At 47.3% G+C, this 27,440-nt stretch overlaps 1 protein-coding gene across 1 annotated transcript in view; it reads right to left on the minus strand.

Annotated features, from left to right (window-relative positions):
• The window catches only part of LOC147711059 (protein Wnt-4), a 243,834-nt gene extending 219,377 nt beyond the window's left edge, over positions 1-24,457 (minus strand). The window contains exon 1 of the mRNA XM_086921882.1: positions 24,257-24,457. Within this exon, the coding sequence (XP_086778008.1) occupies positions 24,257-24,333 (77 nt within the window). The 5' untranslated portion in view covers positions 24,334-24,457. The remainder of the gene's footprint in view (positions 1-24,256) is intronic.
• Positions 24,458-27,440: the final 2,983 nt, after the last annotated feature.

Raw genomic sequence — 27,440 nt, forward strand, 5'->3', positions numbered from 1 at the left:
GTTTGAAAAATGAAGGTGCTTCTCCTCCGTACAAGATTACCTGGGGACATTTTCTGGTAACACAATCTTCCTAGTTTGAATGAAATCCAGAGGCACGCTTGGGAAACAAAGAAACCTACATCAAGACCTAACCTCCAGTGAGCGTGGTGACAATACTATAATAGCCCTCAAATGCAAGGACTCCAAGAACAAACCTTAAAAGAGAGGAAATGCAGTACAACCCCCTTCAATGGTTCAAATGACCTAGTGATCTTCGCAGCTTGTAGAACCAAATGGAGACCCCAAAAATAAGTATTGTTCATGAATAAGGACATATAATCTCAGAATTCTAAATCATATGATTCTCTGATGACTAGCTCACCTCAAGATTCCCAGAAAATTTCAGTTGCTGCTCAGTGAGCTCATAGGATAGCAAAAGATAGGCCAACAAGATAATGCTGGAAGTGATGCTCATGGGTGGAATCACATTCCAAATGGGGTCACCCCAATCCTGAAATGATCCCCCATGACTCATATATGGCCCTGCAAGGACAAGTTACTTACTTTTGGTAAGGGTTTATCTTGTAGGAGACACCACCTAGCCACAAATTCCTTTCCTTAGAATTTCCCAGGCATCAGGCTGGATCCGGAAGACTTTTGCTTGAGCAATACCCTTGCGTGGCGGTCAGTGGCACCGGTCGGCTCCGCTTGACGTCACCTGCAGCAGAAGTGCCTTCTGTGTCTCCTATATAGGCGCTACCTCGGCACACTGACGTCAGTTGCTTTTCATGACTTTCCATGCCAGGTTCTGGGTGCCATTAAGTGCATTGACAGTGGTGTGTTTAGAACAACAGGACCCTGAAAAGGATCAACCCTGACCCTAAAATCCTGTCAGCAGTGTGGGGAGGATGGGTGGGTCAGTAACTAATCAGCTGCTAGATCATGTCTTTACAAGATGAGGCGTTACCAAAGGTAAGTAACTTGTCAATCTGATAGAGACATCTAGCCGCAGATTTCTTACCTCAGAATTGATACCCAAGCCATACCATCCCCAGAGGGGGGACTGCGGACAAGTTTAGACCAGGAAGTCCTGCAGGACAAAAAGGACTTCCCTGTGGACTTGACTGTCCAGGCAGTAGCACTTAGTGAACGTGTGCAGTAATGCCCACGTTGCTGCCTGACAAATGACCAGGACTTGAAAACCACATTGCAACGCTGTCGTTGCAGCCTTAGCTCTGGTGGAATTAGCTCTTAAGCCTTTCGGAGGCCGTTTCTTGGCCAGAGCATAACAAATTTTGATGCAGAGGACTACCTATCGTGAGATAGTCCTCTTTTGCACTGCACAACCATTCTTTGATCCAAAGTATCCCATGAAGAGTTGGTCATCCACCCAGAACTGCGGTCAAGGTAGAATGCTCTTTTTGAGTCCAGTCAGTGGAGTCGTGCCTGCTCTTTAGAGGGGTGCAGAGAAGCACGGAAAGTGTGCAAGGTGACAAATTGCCCCACGTGGAATGGTGTTACTACTTTCGGTAAGAAAGCGGCCTTAGTTCAAAGCACCAACTTATCAGGGAAGATGGTCAGGTAAGGAGGCCTGGATGAAAGAGTCTGTAATTTGGTCACAGTCCTCTCAGAAGTTATTGCCACCAAAAGGGCTGTTTTGATGGTAAGTATCCAGAGGGGGCAGTTGTGCAGAGGTTCGAACAGAACACACATGAGGAAGGTGAGACCCAAATTAAGGTTCCACTGAGGCATGATGAATGGGGCAGATGGGAACATATGTACAAGCCACCTCAGGAAATATATTTACAATAGGGGATTTAAATAAAGAGGATTGGTCTGGCAGTTTCAATAGACCAGACAAGACCGATAGATACCCTTTAAGAAATCCCAGAGCAAAATCCTTCTGGCCAAGGGTCAAAACAAAGAGAAGGACTTGAGAGAGGGAAGCAGAAAAAGGATCAATACACCTTTCTGTACAATATTTTACAAATTGTTGTCACCAGCTAGTGTACACAGTCTTGGGAGAGGGACGTCTTGCTACCAAAATAACATTGCAGACTTCGAGAGGAAGGTTGAATGCTATCAACTGCGGCCACTGAATCTCCACGCAAGAAGGTGTAGAGTTGACAGGTTCGGGTGGAGGACCCTCCCCTGCTGTTGTGACAGAAGATCCTCCCAAAGGGGGAGCCTGATCAGTTGGAGAAGCTCGGGATACCAGACTCTCCATGCACAGTCCAGAGCCACAAAACTTCAACACGGTCGCTCCTGATCTTCTGGAGCACTCTGAACAGGAGTGGCATAGGCAGAAAGGCGTACAGGAGGCTTGAGCTCCACTCGAGACGAAAAGCACTGCCGAGCAAGTGCCTCCTTGGACACTTCCGCGTGCAAAACTGCTGCACATTCTTGGAGGAGGCGAACAGATATAACCAAGGATCTCCCCACTTCGGAAAGAGACCTTGTGCCACTTCCGCATGGGGACACCAGTTGTGATCCGCTAGGCATAGAGGGCTGAGTTTGTCTGCCCTGGCGTTTAGGGAACTTGCCAGGTATTGAACCACCAGGAATAGGCCCTGTTGTTCCAGCCATGTCCAGAGACGCAGTGCCTCTTGACAAAGGGTTCTTGACCCCACCCTGTTTGTTGCAGTACCACATGGCAGTGGTGTTGTCTGTGAACACCCAAACCAGCTTTCCCTTGATGAAAGGAAGAAAAGCTTTCAATGTCAAGCGAATCGCCCAGAGATCCAGCAAATTGATGTGGTCTCTGCTGGAGGCCAGAGACTTCCGATTGCCACCTCTCCCAGATGTCTGCCCCATCACAGGAGTGACGCATCTGTCACTACTGTGTGATCTGCTTGGGGAACAGAGAGGGGTCTGCCTCTCATCCAAATATGGTTGGTTAGCCACCACTGCAGGTCCCTTGCAATTCTCTCCAAGATCTGGACCATGTCTGAGGTATTCTCCTTATACTGCACCCACTGGAATTTCAGGTCCCACTGCAAAGCCTACATATGCCATCTGGCATGTGCCATTAGCAGGATGCAGGAGGCCATGAAGCCCGCAGTCTCAGAGTCAGTCTCACCAAAATCCAGAATAGAGGCTAAAACATTGGTATCATAGCCTGAATATCCTGAACTCACAGCTCGGGAGGATAGGCTAGAAACTGCACTGTGTCCAGAACAGCTCCGATGAAAGTGAGCGTCTGAGAGGGAGCAAGGTGTGACTTTGGCATGTTGATAGTGAACCACAGCAATAGCAGGATGTTCGCCATAGTCTGGAGGTGGGAGAGGATAGTCTGGGGAAAGCTCACCTTCAACAGCCAGTCGTTGAGATAGGGGAAGACTCCTGATCTGCGACCAATGCCATCACCTTGGTGAAAACTCGAGGGACACTGGTAAGGTCAAAGGGGAGCACTGTGAACTGGAAGTGATCATGGTCTACCATGAACCTCAGGTAGCGACGATGGGCAGTCAGGATGGGAATGTGAAAATAAGGGTTTTGCAAGTCCAACGCTACATCCAGTCTTCGGGGTTAGGGCAAACAGAACCTGAGGCAGAGTGAGCATTTTTAACTTTTCCCTTTTTGAAGAAGTTCTTGAGGGCTCGCAAATCTTGAATAGGATGAAAGCTCTTTTCCTATTTCGGGACCAGAAAGTAGCGGGAATAGCAAACAACAGCCAACTTCTGGCACTAGAACCCTCTACATGGCCCCCTTAGCCAAGAGATTCCTCAATTCCTCCTAAAGCATGTTAAGTTAGTCCTCTGTCAGCCTTAAGGTCATAAGTTGGAGGAATGGAGGTAGGGGTAGTCTCGAAGGGGAGGGAATAGCCCTTTCGGACTATCTGAAGAACTCACCTGTCCGATGTAATATTTTGCCAGTGGTGGAGGTGATGGCCACCAACTGGCCGCCCATGATCTTGAAAGGTTGGACTCAGAAGGTTTGGAGGCTGCGGGTAGAGGAGTGGATTGACTTGACCGCTAATCTCCTGGCCCACGAGGTCTAAAGGAACTGCACAGAGGTTGCTGAAATTGTGCGGTCTTGTGTCTGGGATTTGGCTTGCACAGCTGAAAGCCCCTTTTCCAGCCACGAAAGGGGCAAAAAGCAGATGGGGGGCGGGTGGTCATAGAGAGGCCCAAGGACTTGGCTGTAGCCTGTGAGTCCTTTTAGTGCTCCAGGGCCACGTCTGCCTGGTCTGATGGGTGCCACCAATGGGCAAGTCTATAATGAAAGCCTGGACATCCCCAGAAAAGCCAGAGGTTCTCAGCCAGGCGTGGCATTGAGCAGTCACCGTTGATGACATCACTCTGTTCAGGGAGTCAGTGGTGTCAAGCCCACAATGATTAGTGAACTCAGCATATCTCCCCAGTCTGATACTGCTTCAGGGAGAATGGCCCGGGGCTTCTCCGGGACCTCAGGCAGTACTTGCGCGACCGTGTCCAACAAATAGCGGGCGTAAAGGCCAAAAAGACATGCAGTGTTCCCGGCCGCAATGCAAGGCTGTCAGAAGAAATGTTTTTCTTGGCCCAACTATCCAGCCTCTTATATGCCTTGTCCGGGAGTGCAGAAGGGAACGTGCCTTGTGAGATAGAGGCTTGGGCCACCAATCTCTCTGGTGTATGACTGGTGCAGATCAGGATCCACCACCATATCTATTAGGGGACATCAGCCCCGGAGCCACCATGAGGGTCAGGTCGCCCACATATGAGGCGCATGGCATCATAGAATTCATTAAGCTGGACGGGGGTCGCTCCGGCTCCTGGAAAGGCAGGGAAGTGCAGAGCAGAAACAGATGCAGGTTTCACAGAACTAGGTCTAGAGTGTTGCGACTCCTCTGTCACATCGGCAGACAGACGGGGAGAAGTTGAACTTCGCTTTGACTTCTTGGGTTTCTTATGCCTCTTACCTGACCGAACCGATGACTTCAAGTAGGAATATAAGCATTTAGGACTGCCGTAGGTGTGCCCGGATATTTCTCTCGACAAAGGACTGAGAATGAGACCTCCAGGGCGAACAGCATGGAGCCAAACACTGAGCCTCAAGCAGCTTTAAGGACCACTCCCTCAAAACCTTCAGAATCATGGACCGGCAGTAGGAGCATGATTTTCAGTTGTGGTCTCGCTCCAGGCACTAGGGACAAATTAAGTGTGGATCTGTCACCTACATGGCATGATGGCAGGCACCGCATGGTTTGAATCCAGAAGTCTTCTTTGACATTGTGGAAAACCTACACAGCAAAAATCGTTGAAAAATCGTTAAAAAAAAGCCTGTCAGTGATAGATTTTAGCACTCTTCACGGATCTGCGCTAGCTAGCTTGTGAAAAAAAGAACTGACGTCAGAGAGCTGAGGTGGCGCCTATATAGGTGAAATGGATGTCACTTCCAGAGCAGAGGATGTCATGCGGAGCCAACCGATGCCCCCTATCAGCGGGCAAAGGTATTGCCTGAGCAAAAGTCTTCCGGACCTAGCCTGACGCCTGGGAAATTCTACGGTAAGGAATCTGTGGCTAGATGTCTCTATCAGATTGAAATGGTAATGTGTCTGCGAGATTAACCCCTTTAGGTACTATCTTATCAAGTTCTAGACTGATGGGCAAGGGTTGCACAGGTCTTCAGCAAAAGGAGAGGGCACTTGTGGAGAAGAATCTCGTGTGAGAAGCTCTACTAACTGACCTAATAGCGATTCACAAGAACGGCACAAGCCCCCTCCACTGTGAATGCAATTAATGCTTAGAGAATTGAAGAAACAGGTGGGAAAACTTAAATTAGATTCTAAATTCATTGAAGAATTGGGTGTCAAAACTCCAAGCAATGGGATAAAAGCCTCGAGTTCTCTTTAATAAGCTCCTATGGAACCCACGCCGGACAACAGGACCACCCTGAAGCTCGCCACCCGGAAACACCACCAACTGATCCGCACCGCCAAGAAAACGGCTTTCAAGAACAGACTGGACGACAACGCACACAACTGCAAGGAACTCTTCAACATCGTGAAAGAGCTCTCCAACCCCAACACCGGAAACAACGACATCACCCCATCACAAGACCTCTGCAACTCCCTCGCCTCCTACTTCCACAACAAGATCGCGGACATACACAACAGCTTCAGCACCCAACCGACGCACGCCACGACCGCAGCAACGCCACCCACCACCACCCTCCGCGCATGGACCCCGGTCAACACCGAAGACACCGTCCACATGATGAACTCCGTCCACTCCGGATCTCCGACCGACCCCTGCCCTCACCACGTCTTCAAGAAAGCCGACGCTGTCATCGCACCCCACCTGCGGGACATCATCAACACCTCATTCGACACCGCCACCTTCCCCGAGAGCTGGAAGCACGCCGAACTCAGCGCTCTACTCAAGAAACCTACAGCAGACCCCACCGATCTCAAGAATTACCGCCCCATCTCTCTACTCCCGTTTCCAGCCAAAGTCATCGAAAAGACCGTCAACAAACAGCTGGCCGCCTTCCTCGAGACGAATGGATCCCTCGACCCATCACAGTCCGGATTCCGTGCCAACCACAGCTCCGAGACAGCCCTCATCGCCGCCATTGACGACATCCGAGCCCTGATGGACAACGGAGAAACAGCGGCCCTCATCCTCCTAGACCTCTCCGCGGCCTTCGACACCGTCTGCCACCGCACCCTAGTGCAGCGCCTCAGCAACGTCGGAATCCAGGAGAAGGCACTAGAATGGATCGTCTCCTTCCTCGATGGAAGAACACAAAGAGTCCGCCTACCCCCGTACAAGTCAGAGGCCACCGAAGTCATCTGCGGCGTCCCTCAAGGATCCTCGCTGAGCCCTACTCTCTTCAACGTCTACATGAGCCCCCTCGCGGCCATCGCACGCCAACACAACCTCAACATAATCTCCTACGCCGACGACACCCAGCTGATCCTCTCCCTGACCAACGACCCCGCCGCCGCCAGAGCCAACCTGCTCGAAGGAATGAAAGAGGTAGCCGAGTGGATGACGACGAGCCGCCTGAAACTGAACTCAGATAAGACGGAGGTCCTCATCCTGAGCTCCTCGCCCTCCGCCTGGGACGACTCCTGGTGGCCCCCCGCCCTGGGCACCGCACCCAAACCGACGGACCACGCACGCAACCTGGGGTTCATCCTGGACTCCTCCCTCTCCATGACCAGGCAAGTCAACGCCGTCTCCTCGTCGTGCTTCAACATCCTGCGCATGCTGCGGAAGATCTTCTGGTGGATCCCCACAGAGACCAGGAAGACCGTCACCCAGGCCCTCGTCACCAGCCGAATGGACTACGGCAGCGCACTCTACGCCGGAACCACCGCCAAAATCCAGAAGAGACTCCAGCGCATCCAGAACGCCTCAGCCAGACTCATCCTCGACATCCCACGACACAGCCACATCTCCGGACACCTAAGAGACCTACACTGGCTCCCTGTCAACAAGAGAATCACCTTCCGCCTCCTTACCCACGCACACAAAGCTCTCCACGATCAAGGCCCGAGCTACCTCAACAACCGCATCAACTTCTACGCTCCCAAACGCCACCTTCGATCTGCCAGCCACGCCCTCGCCGCCGTCCCACGCATCCGCAGAGCCACCACAGGAGGAAGGTCCTTCTCCTACCTGGCCGCCAAGACCTGGAACTCCCTCCCGGCCGACCTGCGCCTGACCCAAGACCACCTCTCCTTCAGGAAGAGGCTCAAGACCTGGCTGTTCGAGCAGTAGCGGCACTCCCCCCCCCCCCCCCCCCCCCAAGCGCCTCGAGACCCTACGGGTAGGTAGTGCGCTCTACAAATGTCTTTGATTGATTGATTGATTGACTATGCTAGAGGAATTGCCAATATCATCAGGTGGGCATACAACCTCCTCCATGCGGAAGAAGGAACAATTCGATCTCTGCTTAAACAAGAAACATTTGAAAATGATTATTCAAAATATGTATTCTCAAGGAACATTCTAACTGCTTTCAAGTTATCCAATGTTAATATTAATTTGCTACAATCATGGACACCTGCTCAGCTGAAGCTCTTCTTAAAACACTATACTCCAAGACTTAGTTTCGACCTTGACTCCCAGCACTGCACTAAATTGCCTTTATATAAAAATGTCGCAGAATCTATAGTTTTTAAGAAAACACAGCAGTATATTAATTTCAATTTAAAGCATGGGGTCAGGAGATCGATTGTCCTGTTCCGATTTGGGATACTTCCTGTAAAAACAGTTACATATAGGTGGCACCCAAAAGAAAAATCAAGCACTATCTGTAATCTGTGTAATGGTGGAGAGCAGGACTTGGAACATTTGTTGTTCACTTGTCCAAACGAGACTGTGGTAAAGGCAAGAAAAAGGTTTTTACAACCAATATATATCAAATATAAAATTAACTCTGTACAGGAATTGATCATATTATGTAAGGCTCCGCCAAACGAGTGTGTCTGCTATTACAAATTTTTAAAAACCCTTTTTAACTTTGTATTAGAATGAAAAATGTATCTTTTAACAAAACAGTTTTACATTGTATATTATGTATGGAACATTTGTGGCTCTCAGTGGAGAACCAAATCAAATAAAACTTGACTTGACAACCTAGAGCAGAATGCTGTAGCTTGGCATTCAGCGAGAAGCAGGGTGAATCAGTGGCGTTGCAATGGTGCCATAGACACTGGTGCAAATAAGCAAAATTGTCCACCTCCTCCCAGGTCCGCTAGATGGGTAGGTAGTAAAAAACCACCTACAATTGGTGTTTATTGGCCCCTAAGTCTTTAGGGTCCAAGTGCCAATGAACTTACAACCCTATTCATAGCTGTGCCACTGAAGCCAACTAGCGCCTAACAGAACATCTTCAAAGCACCTGAGCTGAAGTGCAAGCCAATGAAAACTGATAGGGAGGAGAGAAAAATCTTGCTTTGTCTTTTAGCAGAGAGTCAAGGGCAGTCAAGGGTAGGACGCTGAATTCTACCACTCACTATTTTAAAAAATCTAGAGCTATTTGGGACTGGGGTCTGATTCCATAATTCCTAGACAACTCATAAAATTCATAGCCAACCTGCTGTTTGTTTTCTCTGTGATCCAATCCAATATTAATAATGATAATATGGCCCTTGGTTTCTTTCACATGATACTATTATGCATGCATTATGTATTTCTAATATTATAATGTATACCTGCTGTTTATTATTTAATAAATAAGAATCGTTAAGGTGAAAAATCCATATACTAGGATCAACTACACATCGATCCCAAAATGTGCCCCCAAATCATTGTGGATGAACTGATAGAGTTTGGAAGCTTTTATTCAAATTACTTAATCGCCGCTTCCTTACATTCTAAGTATTCAAAACATAAATAAATACTGCAATAACAAATCAAATCGCTTCTGCCCCACTGCCAGGTCTCAAACGCTCGCAAAATGTTCTTTGCAGAGCACTTTCTGGTCGATATTTTCCTTCCAGGGATGTAGCAATGGGTCCCAACTCCAGTTTATATAGTAACAGCGAGAGCCACGGTTCAGGGGTCTCCTCAGACTCTGTGGTACCTCTGCATCTGCTGCACCATTTAAAGACACCCCCCTTTCTCCAAGGGCAGAACACAGGCCCCTGAAGCCGCAGGTGCGACCCACCCTTCAACCTTCAAGAGCACCCATTCAACCCAAGGTGTATGTGTATGTGTGTGTATAAATATATATATATATATATAGCACCAGTGTTTGCCTGGAACCATTGCTGAACCAAACGCCAATGAATAAGGGGAAACTTGAAACTCGTCTGGCGAAGGTGATGATTAGAATGCAGAGCCTGTTCCCAACTTGATTGTTTCTGCAGCTTTTCATTAAAATACGTGCAATACCAACCCACCTGGCGGCTCTTCCATGGGGGCAAACTTTGTGATTTGGATATATATATATACATACACATACATATATACATCTATGTATATATACATATATATGTATACATATAAGTATATATATACACTTATATGTATATGTATATGTATATATATATATATATATATATATATATATATATATATATATATATATATATATATATATATATATATTCACTCCACAACGCATCAAAAGGTATTGATGAAAACGGGACACCCAGGGCTGCAGTATACAGAAGTTTTATTAGGTAGATGAGAAAAATTCCACGACGCGTTTCGCCATTACGGCTTGGGAGCGTGACCAAGCCGTAATGGCGAAACGCGTCGTGGAATTTTTCTCATCTACCTAATAAAACTTCTGTATACTGCAGCCCTGGGTGTCCCGTTTTCATCAATACCTTTTGATGCGTTGTGGAGTGAATTGACACAGCCAGCTGGTGGCTACAACGGGACCGCCCACGCCAGCTCATCTCCTAACCAGCAGTGGTGGGGAGAATATATATATATATATATATATATATATATATATATATATATATATATATATATATATATATATATATATATATCCAACACGCGCAGGTACCCATTCGAAAAGAGACCTCAGGAAACGAGATTGTTCCTTTTGCAAGTTTTAATGGCAGCAGGCAAGCAGGAGATTTCGCAGCATTTCACATCAATCAAATTCATATGCCAGACGCGTTTCGGGAATCTTGCTTTCCCTTCTTCGGTGGCTCAAAGTCTGAATGAAACTGCAAGCGCATGCATCGCGCACCTGTTATTGAAGACACCTGCCTCAGAGGGCGCGGCCAGGCAAGCAGCATGGCCTTCTGGATGTCGTAGTGCGCACCGTTTTCCCTAGTGGGTGCGCTCCATTTTCAATTAAAACAGAATGTTTCCCCAGTGGGTAGAAGTGATTCACTGTGGTCTCCTGCCCCGCTTTTTTGCTGTCATCAAGGAAAAGCGGGCACTTCCCTGCAGAAAGCGCCAGCAGTCTGTCCTTCCTACAGTCCAAACACCACATTGGCACTTGGTAGGATCCGCTACAGCGGTGGGTCTCTCTTCACGACCGGAGACAGCCGTTTTTACATCCAACACGCGCAGGTACCCATTCGAAAAGATACCTCAGGAAACGAGATTGTTCCTTTTGCAAGTTTTAATGGCAGCAGGCAAGCAGGAGATTTCGCAGCATTTCACATCAATCAAATTCATATGCCAGGCGCGTTTCGGGAATCTTGCTTTCCCTTCTTCGGTGGCTCAAAGTCTGAATGAAACTGCAAGCGCATGCATCGCGCACCTGTTATTGAAGACACATGCCTCAGAGGGCGCGGCCAGGCAAGCAGCATGGCCTTCTGGATGTCGTAGTGCGCACCGTTTTCCCTAGTGGGTGCGCTCCATTTTCAATTAAAACAGAATGTTTCCCCAGTGGGTAGAAGTGATTCACTGTGGTCTCCTGCCCCGCTTTTTTGCTGTCATCAAGGAAAAGCGGGCACTTCCCTGCAGAAAGCGCCAGCAGTCTGTCCTTCCTACAGTCCAAACACCACATTGGCACTTGGTAGGATCCGCTACAGCGGTGGGTCTCTCTTCACGACCGGAGACAGCCGTTTTTACATCCAACACGCGCAGGTACCCATTCGAAAAGAGACCTCAGGAAACGAGATTGTTCCTTTTGCAAGTTTTAATGGCAGCAGGCAAGCAGGAGATTTCGCAGCATTTCACATCAATCAAATTCATATGCCAGACGCGTTTCGGGAATCTTGCTTTCCCTTCTTCGGTGGCTCAAAGTCTGAATGAAACTGCAAGCGCATGCATCGCGCACCTGTTATTGAAGACACCTGCCTCAGAGGGCGCGGCCAGGCAAGCAGCATGGCCTTCTGGATGTCGTAGTGCGCACCGTTTTCCCTAGTGGGTGCGCTCCATTTTCAATTAAAACAGAATGTTTCCCCAGTGGGTAGAAGTGATTCACTGTGGTCTCCTGCCCCGCTGTTTTGCTGTCATCAAGGAAAAGCGGGCACTTCCCTGCAGAAAGTGCCAGCAGTCTGTCCTTCCTACAGTCCAAACACCACATTGGCACTTGGTAGGATCCGCTACAGCGGTGGGTCTCTCTTCACGACCGGAGACAGCCGTTTTTACATCCAACACGCGCAGGTACCCATTCGAAAAGAGACCTCAGGAAACGAGATTGTTCCTTTTGCAAGTTTTAATGGCAGCAGGCTGTCTCCGGTCGTGAAGAGAGACCCACCGCTGTAGCGGATCCTACCAAGTGCCAATGTGGTGTTTGGACTGTAGGAAGGACAGACTGCTGGCGCTTTCTGCAGGGAAGTGCCCGCTTTTCCTTGATGACAGCAAAAAAGCGGGGCAGGAGACCACAGTGAATCACTTCTACCCACTGGGGAAAAGTTCTGTTTTAATTGAAAATGGAGCGCACCCACTAGGGAAAACGGTGCGCACTACGACATCCAGAAGGCCATGCTGCTTGCCTGGCCGCGCCCTCTGAGGCAGGTGTCTTCAATAACAGGTGCGCGATGCATGCGCTTGCAGTTTCATTCAGACTTTGAGCCACCGAAGAAGGGAAAGCAAGATTCCCGAAACGCGTCTGGCATATGAATTTGATTGATGTGAAATGCTGCGAAATCTCCTGCTTGATATATATATATATATATATATATATATATATATATATATATATATATATATATATATATATATATATATATATATATATATATATGACACTGTTCATACCATTAATTAAAGGCTCATAACTATACGCTTTTGTTTGAGTGCCGATCTTTGCTTGGGCAAACTTTGGAGCATATATATATATATATATATATATGGGACACTGTTCATACCATTAATTAAAGGCTCAAAACTATACGCTTTTTTTTGAGTGCCGATCTTTGCTTGGGCAAACTTTGGAGCATATATATATATATATATATCCAATAATCCGTCACTCGTTACCACGCTCTGGGGTCACACCAGCCAGGATACAAAGCACATGGACAAGGACCAGTTCGGTGATTTCCTTATTTATTTATCTAGTGCAGGTAGTCTCATGACGTTTCGGCTCCAAGAGCCTTGTTCACATGACAATGTTCCCGTATATGGTTGGCCGTTATGAGGTGTCAGTGATAGGTTCATTGTCGTCACATGAGAGGGCTTTGCATGGACATAAACAAAATACTAGGCTTACAGGGTAATTGCGTTGTACGGCAATGTTGTTCAGATGCTATTTATAAATTACAGTAAAATACCGAATTTAGCAACAATTGACCATTCAAATAATGCATTGAATTGGACTGTCAACTTAGGTAACATTATAGTTAAAACGAGGTGTCACAGTCAAATACCTAATGATTTAAAGACTATAAAAATACGATATTTCAATATTTCTGGGTACAGTATTATTGATTATAGTGCCATATTGATAAATGTCAATTGCTGTGTATTTGATCATCAAATATATAAAGTGCAAGTGCAAGATTCTAAATGTGCAAATATCGCCTTTAGTGCAAATATATGTGCAAAACTATGCCTTAGTGCAAATCTATCTTCCCTCATTATGTTAGGATACAAACACTAATAAGATCAAAATAAATCACAGCAAATTGTATAAAAATCTTAAAATCAATGTACATCTTCGGATGGTTTCGCACAATAAGATTGATCAATAAAAGGACACCATAAAATATTGTATCAAAGTTTGATAACCCCAGAAACAGTAGTCTTAGTAAAATACTTATGTTTACAAGAAACCTAAAACAATTTCAACCACAATGTTATCTAAAACCCTGTAAAAACCTAGCAAAAAATTCATATTATGTATATGCATTGTGCTACAAGTGATGATATAAGTGTCTTTAAAAGGTGAACTGAATTGACTGATCGTGAATTAAGACCTGCACAGTCTATCCAGTTCCTAAAGTGTCCAAAAGTGATAATAATCAATGTAACTAAAAAGTAGCAGTACAATCAGTTCTACATATCAGGGTTCCCAAAGTGTCTCTAACTCCCTTATCCTCATATAGTTCCTCCCAGCCGGGTGGTACCTATTGATGAGGCATATAAATGGGAAGCCAGCCTAATATTATTATATTCAATTCACAAGGCTCTTACGGTAAACATGTATATAAATCCTCGATTACATTAAGGCCCCCAGGGCTCTTGGTGTTAAGTAACAAGATATATTTTGTTTCTAGTTTCCTTAATTTGGCCTCGCTGTCCCCTCCCCTTCTATTGGCATTGACTGTGTCAATCACCCAATATTTCAGGGTAGCATTATTGCTTTGATGGTGTTCCCTGAAATGCCGAGCCACTGGATAAGTGTTGTCGCCATTGGTGATTGCACGTAAATGTTGAAGGATATGTTTGTGGACAGCATGTTTGGTGCTGCCCACGTATCTTAGTAGACAGGGGCATTGTAGGATATACACCGCAAATTCGGTCTTGCAGGTCAATACCTGCTTAATGGGGTGTTGTGTGTCAGTAAACCCATCCCTATAGGTTTCAGTGTTTACTCCGTGGAGGCAGGCTTTACAGGTTTTGCACCGATAAAAGCCCTTGTGTTCCTGCCACCAAGAGGATTTGACATAAGGTTCTGGGTTAGTTTCCACCAAATGGTCTCGTAAGGAGGGTGCCCTACTGTATGTTAAGGAGACTTTTTTATGGAGAGTAGTATCTATAATGGTATTGTTAGTTACCAGGGACCAATGTTTATTCATGATCTTATAAATCTGCTGATGTTGTCTGCTATAGCCTGTAATAATACGAAAATTGATACTTTTCTCTTTCTTATTACCAACTGTCTCCATTGTGGTAGTTATTGGTGGACTGGTTTTATTGGTCAATAGTTCCTCCCTAGATAGTCTCATAGATTTTTCTTTGGCTTTGTGAATCAACTGACTAGAATATCCTCTTTCAAGAAAACGTATCTTGCTTTCCTCCTGTGCCCTCTCAAGGTCAATTGGGTTGCTGCACACTCGCCGTAATCGTAGCATCTCCCCATAGGGGATGCTGGATACCAAGTGTGCAGGGTGTGACGACAGGCCCCTAATTCTCCCCCCAAAAAAAAAAATATATATATATATATATATATATATATATATATATATATATATATATATATATATATATATATATATATATATATATATATATATATATATATATATATATATATATATATATATATATATATATATATATATATATATATATATATATATATATATATATATTGGAGAATTAGGGGCCTGTCGTCACATTGGAGAGGGGGCGGGGGTCATTTTCTTTTACGCCAGTGCCTGCCCCTTCAAAATATTCTAGTTGACGTGACTTGCTGCGGCCAATGCCAAAACCTAAACAAATTGGGTTTTTTTTCGAAAAATAATTTGCTTTGTCAAGAAGAACACGTTTTGCAGAACTCCTTTGTTCCTGCGTTTAGCCATAGGAATGTGGCCCGCGCAACCCTGCACCGGAAGTGTCAGTTTTAACAATGGTCCTGAAAAACAAAAATGCAAACTGCAATCCGAGTCAGTGGGCTTTGAGAGGCAGAGACATGAATGTGAAACGCTGCACACGCTGGCTGCCGCGCGCCTGTGCTGTAGACCTGCGGGGAGGCTTGTTTCGACATGTCACGCAGCAAGGAGTCTTGGGGGAAACTGCTGTCTTCTCAGACGCTAAACTCTGCCGCCTAATCTGGAGGGATCTGGGGGGTACGAAAAAACACAAATACTCTGCCATTGGGGCGACGCTGGCTGTGCACGTGCACACAGGGACGTACCAATGGTACACACGCGAGGCTGCTTGCATTGAAACTAGCAAACACGAGGTGAAGGGTGACAATCTCAGATTGTATTTCAAACGGTGGCGCCAGAGCACTGGTGCAGCGGGAGCAGTGGCACCGGGCACAGAGGCCCGAGGGGTCCACTGGAGGCTGGCTATTACTGTACTGCACAGTTCATTCACAGGCCCTGGAGCCCATGTCCTTCCTCGCAGTAGGGCCCGTGCCACACAGGCAAAGCCTGTGACCGTTTCCATTTTAAGAAACAGCAGCCTTGACAATGACCAGTATTAACAAGGTCACGCTGGACTTTAGTAGCCTTTCTGTTTTCCCCTTTAATACACAGCCCGCAGAATGCTTCACACACAGACGTGCGTGCATGACCCTAGTCTATAAATTATCTACTGAACACGTGTTTTTTTTCCAATGTAACTTTCTATCATTCTTTTCTCGGGGAGCACTGAAGTACAGTATCGGGGTGAACACAGCCTGGTGACTGCACGGTTACACAGGACTCACCCAGATCGTTACAGACTGAACCGGGGAGCCTGTAGACTTAGGCCCAGGAAAAACGCCCACGCACAAAAAAACACACCAATGAACAATGTATCGACGTCAACACCCTCCGCCCCCCTTACCTGTCCAACCAGCCCCCCCCCCCCCCGACCAAAAAATGCACATAAACACAAAAGTTAAGACAAAACGAGCTCACACATGCTTGCATGTGGTCTCTTTGATCCAGCTGAAGTACTGGGGATTATGAACACTGGGCTATGTGTGTGTACCCAACAAACAAACCAAGAAAACACACACACGAGGAGAGCCACGCTTATCAAAAGAAAATAACACAATAATGCAACAGAACCCCAAAAGTCATCAATATTCAGTTTGAAACTGGCAGCATTGTAAATGCCCAAAAACCCGCATGCCTGAGGGGGATCCCACAAAAACCACCCGTAACTGGTAGTCTTTAAATTGAAACATCAGAGTGCCTGTTTGCGCCTAATTTGCACCGGTGCTATTGTAATGTATTGCAGCAGCACTGACAAGTGCAGGTACTCTCCCCTTCAGATGAAAGAAGTGCAGGTGCTCAGTACCGGACAGTACCAGGTCCAGTCGATGAGCACCAGGCCAACACTCAGGGCGCAGGGCTGTGACTCTACGTGGCACACGTTCTAGTGTTCAGCCTTGTGCTGTGACCACACTTTACACCCACCTATCACAGGCGTCACCGGTCAGGTGAGCCTGCTAATAAAAGGGGCAGGGCTACCCTAAATGTAAATGTAAATGTGGGTGTACTTGTAAAGCGCACTGTGACTCCAAGGAGTATCCTGGCGCTGAAGACCGCTGGGGAACTCGTCCTGGTTTTCCCTGTCAGATGGTCCCTTTCTGGGTATCTCCAAGGTGAGACCAGGCATCCCCGGCGTCTGTGGGGGGCCGTTGTAGAGATGAGGCAAGCTTAATGCCCAGAGTTGCCGAGTGTGTTCCCTGGTTAGAGTAGGCACCGAGGCGAGAATTATTGAGTCTGTTTTGACCCTGGTCCACGACCCTGCTGTGTGCATTATGTACAGGAATGTGGGTCAAGTGTCCACTACTTTACAACTTGCAGTCTTCAATTCAAATTCACCAGAAACTGCAGAAGCGTGTATAAAAAGTTGCGTTATTTAAAGGAGGGGGGGGGGGGGGGGCAGGCGGAAGAACATACCAAAAAACTCATTTACTGTCAGCAATTTTCTGTGAGCTGTCTGCCGCCAACATTTGAGCTCAAGTGACCATTTTCCCTCGTGTAACGCTAAATTAGGGCATCGGCTGGATACGTGATTTTTGTATTTTTTATTTTCAAAAACACTCGATTTGATTTCGCAAACCTCGATGGTCATGAATAGCTCGCTTTTTTTTGCCAATAAATATTTTAAAGAAGGAGCTATACCAATTCTTAGCAATGTAATATTCAAGCGTATGGTTGACACGTAGGTAATGGTGCTCCAGTGTGACGACTTGGAAAGATGAAAGGCTGAGGTGGCCCTTATTGGAACTCTTGGCCGGCAGGTGTCAGCAACAAACACTTAGATCATCCACCTCTTCGTTATTATCAAGTATGTTACAAATAATGTTAAGCCCTCAAGCCTTCTAACCGCTTCTATTTTTGTCAGGAAGGGGAGCCGATGCCGTGGGAGAAAAAGCAGTTTGCCAAGATCACACGGTGAGAACAGTACAGGTAGAGGGAGCCGGGATTAGAAGGCTCAGTTTGGAGGGGGAGGCGGTTTTTAGAAACAGAACATAAAGTTCTCTGCTTTGCCCTTCTAGACACAGCGTATACCCATGAACGCACACCTGCAGGAGGTTGAAATCTCTCGATTGTGGGCGTTTTTTTTCTCTAAAACGCAAAAGATCTCCTGTTTTTGACCGTAAAAGAAGGCATCGAAAAAACAGAGGGCTAAAATGCATATTATGACATCCTCAAATCTGAGAGGTCATCAATTCCATTGCCTCTATTTTTATAAATCATATCTGTGTTTTTTGACGTTTTACTTAGCCGATCGAAACTGCAGTACGATGCAAAATGCCGGGCGCTTAAACAGTCGATGGAACTATCTGGAAGCGTCGTCCAATCTCACTGTCTCTATAAAACCTTTGCGTTCCACAGAGACCGCGTGAAAACAAACAATTTGGCACTTTTTGACAATATTCTTCTTTGAGAGCAGAGTCCCTTCGGACTGGCGCGCGCGCAGTGAAACAGCAGCGCGGGAAAGCAGGGGTCTGGGGCCACTTGTGTGATCTTCTGCACACCACTGAGATCCGCCAGCACGTAGATTATATGATATATAATATGGAACACGTGATCTACTACACGTGGGTATCCTGTTGCGATTGAGACCGCAACCCCTGCAGTTACTAACCGCGTTCGATCCCTTCGGAAACCGCATGTCTAGCCTGGATGTGCGGTTTCTGAAGGGATCAAAGGCAGGAAGTAACTGATAAGATAATATAGGGCCATCGGCGTCGGCATGTTTTGTGGCAAAGAGAACGATTATGAATGTATGTTGTATACGTTTTAATAGGGTTTGCACCAAAGCGCCACTATTTCTGCTAGCTAGAAAGAATATAATGGTCTTGTTTTAAACTGAGCGTTATAGCGCTAGTCTGCCATTACCAAGCGCTGTAAATAACTGGTGTTATTGTATTAACCAATTTAAAGGTCCCCCATCTCGACCTTTCTGCAGCCGCTATTGGCACAATGAGGTATCTGCCCAGGATCACAAAAAGTGGTCAAATATTGAAGCATGGATTAGAACCGTCATAATAATTAAATAACATAACTGCGAAGATTGACTTTGAGACAACGAGCGCCGCATCCTAAATATGTATTCAGTCATCACGCCCGTAAGGTAATGTTATACGTTTATTTAATTGAAAATCATCGGCTGGCCTCAAGAGTTTCGCTTGGAGCTCGACTGCCACATTCCTAAACTGTGAAAGAGCAAACCTGTCAGGGCTGCGAAAACATTGGCTAAATTTACGTACTTGGTGAGCGTGCGTGCCTTTCATTTATCACAACTAGGAAAATACGGTAAAAATGCAGGTTTGTCAATGATGGAAGGAAGGATATGTATTCTGCCTCGGGTGCACGACAACTGTCTAAGAACTGGGGCGGAAAAACAGACTAACCGCATTCTTTTATCGGGAATACACTAGCATGTCTCTGGCGAAGATATATCACTGTCCAAAATATTCGAACTAATGTTACACGCTTTTACAGCGGCCGAGAGGGCCCCACTTCACGTCATGCAGAGACGAGCGCCATCCAAGGGTTACCGTGGCGGTGGGATTTGTAAAGGGGCACTGCCACCTAGGGGCGACAAAGAGACGCGCAGGCAATCACATACTCATTCGTAGCTGACATTTTGACCTTGGGTAGCATCTTCAAATTCTTCACATTACTAAAGAAACACAAGATGCCGGCAAGTTTACGTTGCGCACTTAACTCATATCGAACATTTGTTTACTAACCCAACTTTAACACCACTTTCCTACAACAGCCTGGAAATGGTCAATTTTTCCTCAAGATCCGTTTGCCCTGGGCTACAGACAAAAATATACAGAAAAGAGTTAAGTAGAAGGTGGCCTTGCGGTGGCAAGTTAGAGCTGTCAACGTCATTCTATTATTCCGAAAACACTCTAAAGTAAAATGAATTGCCTAATATTACAATAATAATAATATCCGTTTTCATAAACTTCAAAATCCTTGGCCCTGCTTCAAAAAATGTATTTCAAAAATATAATAGATGATTCCGTAAATTGGACATGACATCACAGATTTGAGTCCAGGTGCTGTAACTTAGTTTTCTAACACACAACAAACCCAAGTACTAGTGACAAAAATGTGCATATCTTTCAACAGATAACCTGGCCCTCAGTAGAACACGACGCAGTGAAATTCAAAGTTTGCTCCTCCGCTGAAGTGTAACACCTGAAACCCAGTGCGCAATATATATTTAGATAAGCTCATCTGTACATCCTGGGCACAGACCAGGTAACCAAACCGTAAAGTGATAGAACTCAGGGGTCTGGCTAACAATGGTGCAGCAGGTGCAGTGACACCCGTCTCCCAGTTTCCCGAGGGGCCCTGCAAACCCTGATTATTGCTGTATTTTACCACCCACCAGTTGCCCGGAGGACTGGCGCAGTGGCACTCTTGCTGTGACCCACAGACCCGAAGGCTGTGTTTACTTCCAAAATGTCAAAAACAAGCTACATTTCAGCTACTTTTTAACACGCGGAGATGCCGGGCGTACAGAGGTCGGTGCCCAGTTACTTATTTGCCAAAAGGTCTGGGCTAATTTCACAAAACAGCGGGCACTGGAGGGGGCGGGGCGCTGCCTCGGGTCAACCATACTGTCGAGTCCCCACCGCACTGTCAGCTTGCCTGGCATCCCCCGGGGGTTCAGCAGAAGACACGGCTGAGCTGCGCAGACGGAGTCACGCCGGCTCGCTCTGAGCGAGCAACGTGTGTTTTCTTCAGCAGCGTGCAGGGGACAGGTCCCTGCTTGCCAGCATCCTTCACCGCACCTTAATATTCAAAGAGGAGCTCAGCGGGACTGCTCTCTCTTGGATTACCCAGAGTATTACGTCTGGCAGATATTAAGAGCGATTTGCTTCCAAAACAGAGCTGTCAAGACACTGGATGAGTCGCGGGAGGGCACTGCAGGGGAAGGAGGGGTGCAGCTGGAATGTGGGTGCGGGTCACACGCTGCACGAAGCACTGGCGCGCTGGAGGGGGGAGAGGAGGGTGAGACGAAGGTTTCAACACTGCGTTTTATTTTAGAGTGCGGCACACAGAGAAGCATCGTAAATCTCTCGGTGCCACTTACTCCCTGTATACAAAGTGGAAGCCTCCCTTTCAGACCCGCTTCTGACATTTCCCAACATATTTTAATTCCTGCTCTCACAAACAGTCAAAACTTGGTGCAAATTCCAGTTCACCTGTTACAGAAGGTCTCTACATGATCCAGCGGTTTGGCAGCATGTGTGTTTTTGGGAAATTGTGCTCTAGATGTACAGATAAAAAAAAGCCAAAAAGAATTCTACTGATAAAATTAAAAACATATTTGGTGAAAAATATTTGCAGCATAACACACAGAAAACAAGTTCCGAGACAGCTGCTTTTTTAGTAGAAGTTTAGTGAACGTGGAAACCCCATAATATAACAAATGAATTAAGTCAAAAAACATTCGCAATTAGGCTATTGAACCTTCCACCGGGTAACCCAGATTCAAGTTAAAAAATGCACGCCTCCCCGTTTCTGCGGTGTCTTGGCACGTTGCTGTTTGCATCTTTTTACATCTCCAATGCAATCATGGCACCAAGAGCGCTCAGACACATGCACCCTTGCTCCAAAGTTCTATGACCTGTATTCAATCGCTCCCTATTTGGTGCACATGTGCGCAGCATACCGCAGCCCCTGAAGCTAGGCTGGTGCTGTGTAGCATGGTGTATTCCTTATTGCACCTGTAATTTACACATCTTATCCATCACATACCCCGCCCATCCCACTACCAAGCACTCAGTCCCGTAACATGATAACTGCACTTCAGTGGTCATCTTGCACAATATGAAAGCACTTCCCACATAGGCTCAAAACAAAAAGCACAACCTTCTAACCATGCACCCTGTGCAGGGTAGCCAGCTATCACAGGGGTAGTACTAGTAAGCGCTATACAAATGCCACCATACGATACACAATGGAGACCAGTTCTTGAAAAGGAAATATATTAGTGTAAGTGCTCCTTATCCCAGAGCACGTTTGCTCCTGAGAAGTGCTGTTACTCCGCCATTAATAGCATTGGAGCAGTGCTGAGAAGCGCCGGGAAAGTCCCTTCCAAATGAAAGAAGTGCAGGTGTTGAGAGCAGTGCTGAGAAGTGCCGGTAAAGTCCCTTCCAAATGAAAGAAGTGCAGGTGCTGAGTGCAGTGCTGAGAAGTGCCGGGAAAGTCCCTTCCAAATGAAAGAAGTGCAGGTGCTGAGTGCAGTTCTGAGAAGTGCCGGGAAAGTCCCTTCAAAATGAAAGAAGTGCAGGTGCTGAGTACAGTGCTGAGAAGTGCCAGTAAAAGTCCCTTCCAAATGAAATAAGTGCAGGCGTTAAGTGCAGTGCTGAGAAGTGCCAGGAAAGTCCCTTCCAAATGAAAGAAGTGCAGGTGCTGAGTGCTGCGACGGCAGACAATCCACTGAGATACAGACACGCGCCTCTATGTAGGAGACATCTCACAACTCATTGACGTCAAGCGGAGACATCTGACATTAGGACGATTGACACTTTTGAAGACAGGGGGTAGGCCACACCCTCAGGATGTACAACTTGCAGGTCACTTTGGCTTGGAGGACGTCATTGTTATTAAGTTGAAACCTCCCGGTACACACGACAGCTGTCACCCTAGACGTGCGGAAGACCAAGCGTCGCTTCCATTTTTGACAAACTTGTGTGATCCTGGGCAAAACAATTTACTTTATATGCCAATATCTGCCATAACCGGGAATGAGAGATGATTAAAGGAGCGATTGTTTGATTTACATAAAATGCACGGTTTCTTGGCAGGTAGGCGCATAGTCTTCCCTGCAGCGTTTCACATCCCTCGAACTCAGACAATCGCTCGCTCTGCCAACCAATGTCACCCTCTTGGGAATGGTACATTTTATACGCTCCCGAGCACTCAAACACAGCAAGATCGCGCTTTTCTCGCATGTCTATGTGCTGAAACGCAGTCGCAGCTCCGTGGGACATGCTATGCACAATAGTAAACACAATGGGGCAGATTAACAAGCCCCTTGCGCCACTTTTGAGTCACTTTTCTCATGTTAAAAATGACGCAAAAGTGGCGCAAGGGGCTTGTAAATCTGCCCCAATGAGTCTTGGAGGGCGCAATTAGGGGTAATAGGGCTAGTGCTGGGTGCGTGAATCGTGGTAACCTGAACTGGCTTTAATCAGAACAGCTTACCCCGTTCACTTCAATGTGGACCCCCCTTCCATCATATCTTCACCATTTAGCGGCCACTGACTTCAAAGCCATCACTAAGCGCTTTGGCGTTTCGCCGGAGGTATGAAGCGCTATGTGAATGCAACAGCAAATTGCAAATCTCCAGGGTAGCAGAACGCCACCCACCTTGAGACTGGCCTGCACCGTAGTAATTGGTACCTCCCTTTAAATCGCTTTGCTCTGTCTTGAGGGTGAGCTATGCGTGCTTTAGAGTGGCATGCAAAGAAATCTGACTGTCGCTCTATCAAACTTAGGTGGCGACAGGAGAAATAAACACGCCCCGAGCTCAAAACGTACTCTGAAGCAGACCTGGATAGGTCCACGATGTTTTCCAAATCTTTAAATAGAAAGTCAACTTTGCGCCAAAAACACAAGCTGCGGGACTTGGAACACGAGAGCTAAGACAACACACATGTCCTGCGGTGAAAATGACGCTGGGGGGAGGCTGTCTGCTACTGGTGGCAGACAGGGGCTGAGATCTGCTGCAGGGGAAACATGCAGCTGCGCATCCTGGCGTCTGGGAAGGTGACCAGGGGCTCAAGGTAAAAGTGTAACTTTCAGTTAATAAGTGAAAGGAAAAAAAGCACGACTCCCCCCATCCGTTTCCCCTGTGTGCCATGGTGCGCGGTTAAAAGAAAAAGGCGGGATGACTGATATTGGGAAATCAGGGTATGCCCCCACAGGCAACTCTTAATGGCTAGTAGTGCTGCAGCGTGTCACGCATGTAGTGCCATGGGGGGATTCTAGGGTCCCGCCCCCCCCCAAGCAGGAAACATGCATCCGTCACCTGACATAGAAGTAAAACTGTATTTGCATACTGAGGGCCCCTCAGACTCCTGGGACCCGGGTGCCACTGTACCTGCCGCACCACTGATAACATCGCCAGTAGCTCTGCCCCAGCCCCACCAGCTCCACAAACACAGCCGTCTGACTGACAAGCAACCGGTTCCCGAGCAGGCCGGTCCGGCTCTGCTAAAAGACAACATCTGATCTGCAGATATGAGTGACGTGAAGGGCCGAGCTCCGGGCAGCAGCAGGTTGTGCAATCGGCGCTCGGGGGAGAAGGAAGCAAGGAAAAGGACTCACAGCCAGTTGCTGGCGTTGGCCGAGAAGACGGCGAGGATGAGCATGAGAAGGGAGCGCAGGCAGTACTCCGGGGTCATCCTGAGGCGCTCACAGCGGCCCGCCGCGGCTCCTCGGCGCCGGCTGCTGCAGAGGTCTCTCCACGGGCTGCGCTGGGTTCCCCATAATATGCAGCAAATTCCCCGGCACTTCAGGCTGCGCCGGAGCTCCTCCTGCAGAGGCGAGAGGCTCCTCCCTAGGGGCCGGCGGGCCCGCCCCCGGGCGCACAGACCGCCCCCGGGCGGCGCGAGCCCTGCTGGTGGGGACTGAGTTGTGGGCAGTGCACTGTCCCCACGGCGCCCTGTAGTGCCCCCGGCAGTTCTCGCGTCAGCCCCGCTGCTCCCGAGCTCCCCTCGCCAGCCCCGGCTGCCCTGCGAGGTCGCTGACTTCCTCGTCACCCTTGACTTTCCTTCCGCGCACCCGGATCCGGATGTTGCCGTCCTTTAAATCCATGTCCACGGGCGTGCGACACTGCACTTTGCCTTAACACCCCCGTTGCTCGTAACCGCCCCTGGTTGTGCTCCTTTTTTTTTTTATTTAACTTTCACCAGCCCCCATGCGCAACCCTTTGCGTCAGAAAAATGTAGAATGCTATATGGGCTGAGATTTGAAAATGAAGTAAGCAATCCTTAGTTGGAGACCGGCGTATCGACTTTAGAAATATCGACATTTCGGATTTGCCTTTGGAAACAATGGAACACCTTGGTCAATTTTTACATTTTTATTGCACATTTTTTCCATTAAATGTCTAGAAGCATTGGACTTTGAAGGCGCACCCACGGACAAAATAATTTACCTGTGGGGAAGTCTTAGTAAATAAGATACAGGGAAAATTTGCTGCGTTAGGCCATACATTTAGTGTATATTTCCGTTTACGAGTGACAACTTTCAAGATTGGCCACGACTTTGCCAGCAGTGAGACTCACCACACCAGAAATGCCCACAATCTGGCAGTAGTCACCAGCATTGCCCCTGAGCTATGCCTCATGCCAGGACTGCCCTGCAGATGCCAGGAGGAGAGGGGCGAATACAACAGTAACTGAGGTATCCAGAGGCATTTTAAGGAATGGGCACAGTGGGCAGTGTGCCCAGGGCCCCCACCACCCAGGGGGCTCCCGGGGAAAGTGAACCTTCTCCTTACTTGTGTCTTCTGTTTCTCTATCTAACCACCCTACCTCTCTGCTGACATCTACCGCTCTGTCTCTTTCTACTATTTTTCGTCTTAAGGATTTTTTTGGGGTCCTGACTCCTGGGCAAAACATATTTGAAATGTTTTTGTGTGACCTTGTTAACATTTTTACATATACTTTAATATCCTTTGGCACTCTGCGCTTCAATTAGCAGGAAGTGGGTAACGAAATGCAAATTTGTTCTATACAAGGAGGGCCCTCGAAACGTGTCTTGGCCTGCATAATACTTCAGATAACACTGGATGCACTCATGCAAACATCCGTCTACGCATGCGTAAACACTTACAGTAAGAAAAGCAACTGCTCGGATGGAGCCCTTGACCCTGTCTGCTGTTCCTCCAGTTCTCAGTACCACTCTTGGGCGCACTAGCTGGTCCAGGCCCAGGCAGCAACAGCATAGTGGCATCCTGGCACCTCATGTTTTGCTGGAGCTCATTCAAGGAGTGTGAGGCCTGCAGGACGTGGCCAGCTGCTATGCAGCTTCCAGTGCTCCACATGTTGAGTGGTCATATGTTGTGGGCTCCTCACTGCACCACGGGACCTGCAGTAGAAACACGAATGCCTCAGGGGCGCAACTAGGTCTTCATTTCGGGGGGGGCTAACATGGCAAATGAAGGGGCGTGGCTAATGTTAAAAAAATGGGGCGGGGCTAAAATGGTAGATAATCGGGATCGATTAATGCTCAGGTCAAGCGGAGAAAACGTGATGAATTCTGCATTTGAAACTGGACAACAATTAGAGCACACATTTGTGTTAATTTGATGCATTTATGTCCTATTGTCTTATGAAAAAGGAACAGAATGTACTGAATTAAAAGACCAATTTAATATATTTTACTACAAAGCACTTTAGGAACACAATATAACCAATTTTCACAATGCCATTTCAAGGCGACGACCCTTTTTCGCCAGTTCGTCAACAATTGCTTCTATAGGAGGACAATGTGCTTGTGAAATGTTTATCATTGCAAGTCCAAAATCCATACCCACCCTGAACCCTAAAATTACCCCGGGTACCCCATAACCCATACCCACCCTGAACCCCAAAGTTACCCCCTTGGCACACCAAAACCCATACCCGCCCTGAACCCTAAAATTTCCCCAGGTACCCAATAACCCATACCCACCCTGAACGCTAAAATTACCCCTGGAACCCCAAAACCCATACCCATGCTAAACGCTCATATTACTGCTTGCCCCCCAAAATCCATTACCACCCGAACCTCCAAATTACACCCCTGGCACCCCAAAACCCATAACCACCAAACCCTAAAACTACCCCCTCGCACCCCAAAACCCATTACCACCCTGAACCCTGAAATCATCCCCCTAGAACCCCAACCCCCATACCCGCGCTGATCCCTGAAATTACACCCTTGCCCCCCAAAACCATACCCACCCTGAACCCTAAATTTACCTCTGGCACCCCAAAACCCATAGCTGTACTGATCCATAAAATTACAACCTTGCCCCCTCAAATCCATTACCACCCTGAACCACAAAATTACCCCCTGGCACCGCAAAACCCATGCCCACCCTGAACCCTAAAATCACCCCCCTGGAGCCTCAAAACTCATACCTGCGCTGATCCCTAAAATTACACCCATGCCCCCCAAAACCCATACCCACCCTGAACCTTAAAATTACCCCTGGCACCCCAAAACCCATACCCACGCTGAACCCTAAAATTAACCCCCTCACACCCTAAAACCCATACCGCCCTGAACCCTAAAATTAACCCTATGGCACCCCAAAACCCATTATTTCCCTGAACCCTAAAGTTACCCCCTAGCACCCCAAATCCCATACCGACTCCGAACCCTAAAATTACCCCTGGAACCCCAAAAACCATGCCCTCCCTGAACCCTAAAATTACCCCTGGCACCTGAAAACCCATACCCATTCTCTTCCCTAAAATTATCACCGGCACCCCAAAACCCATACCCAACCCAAACCCTA

This window comes from Lissotriton vulgaris, chromosome 5 (genome assembly GCF_964263255.1).
Source record: "Lissotriton vulgaris chromosome 5, aLisVul1.2, whole genome shotgun sequence".
NCBI lineage: Eukaryota > Metazoa > Chordata > Amphibia > Caudata > Salamandridae > Lissotriton > Lissotriton vulgaris.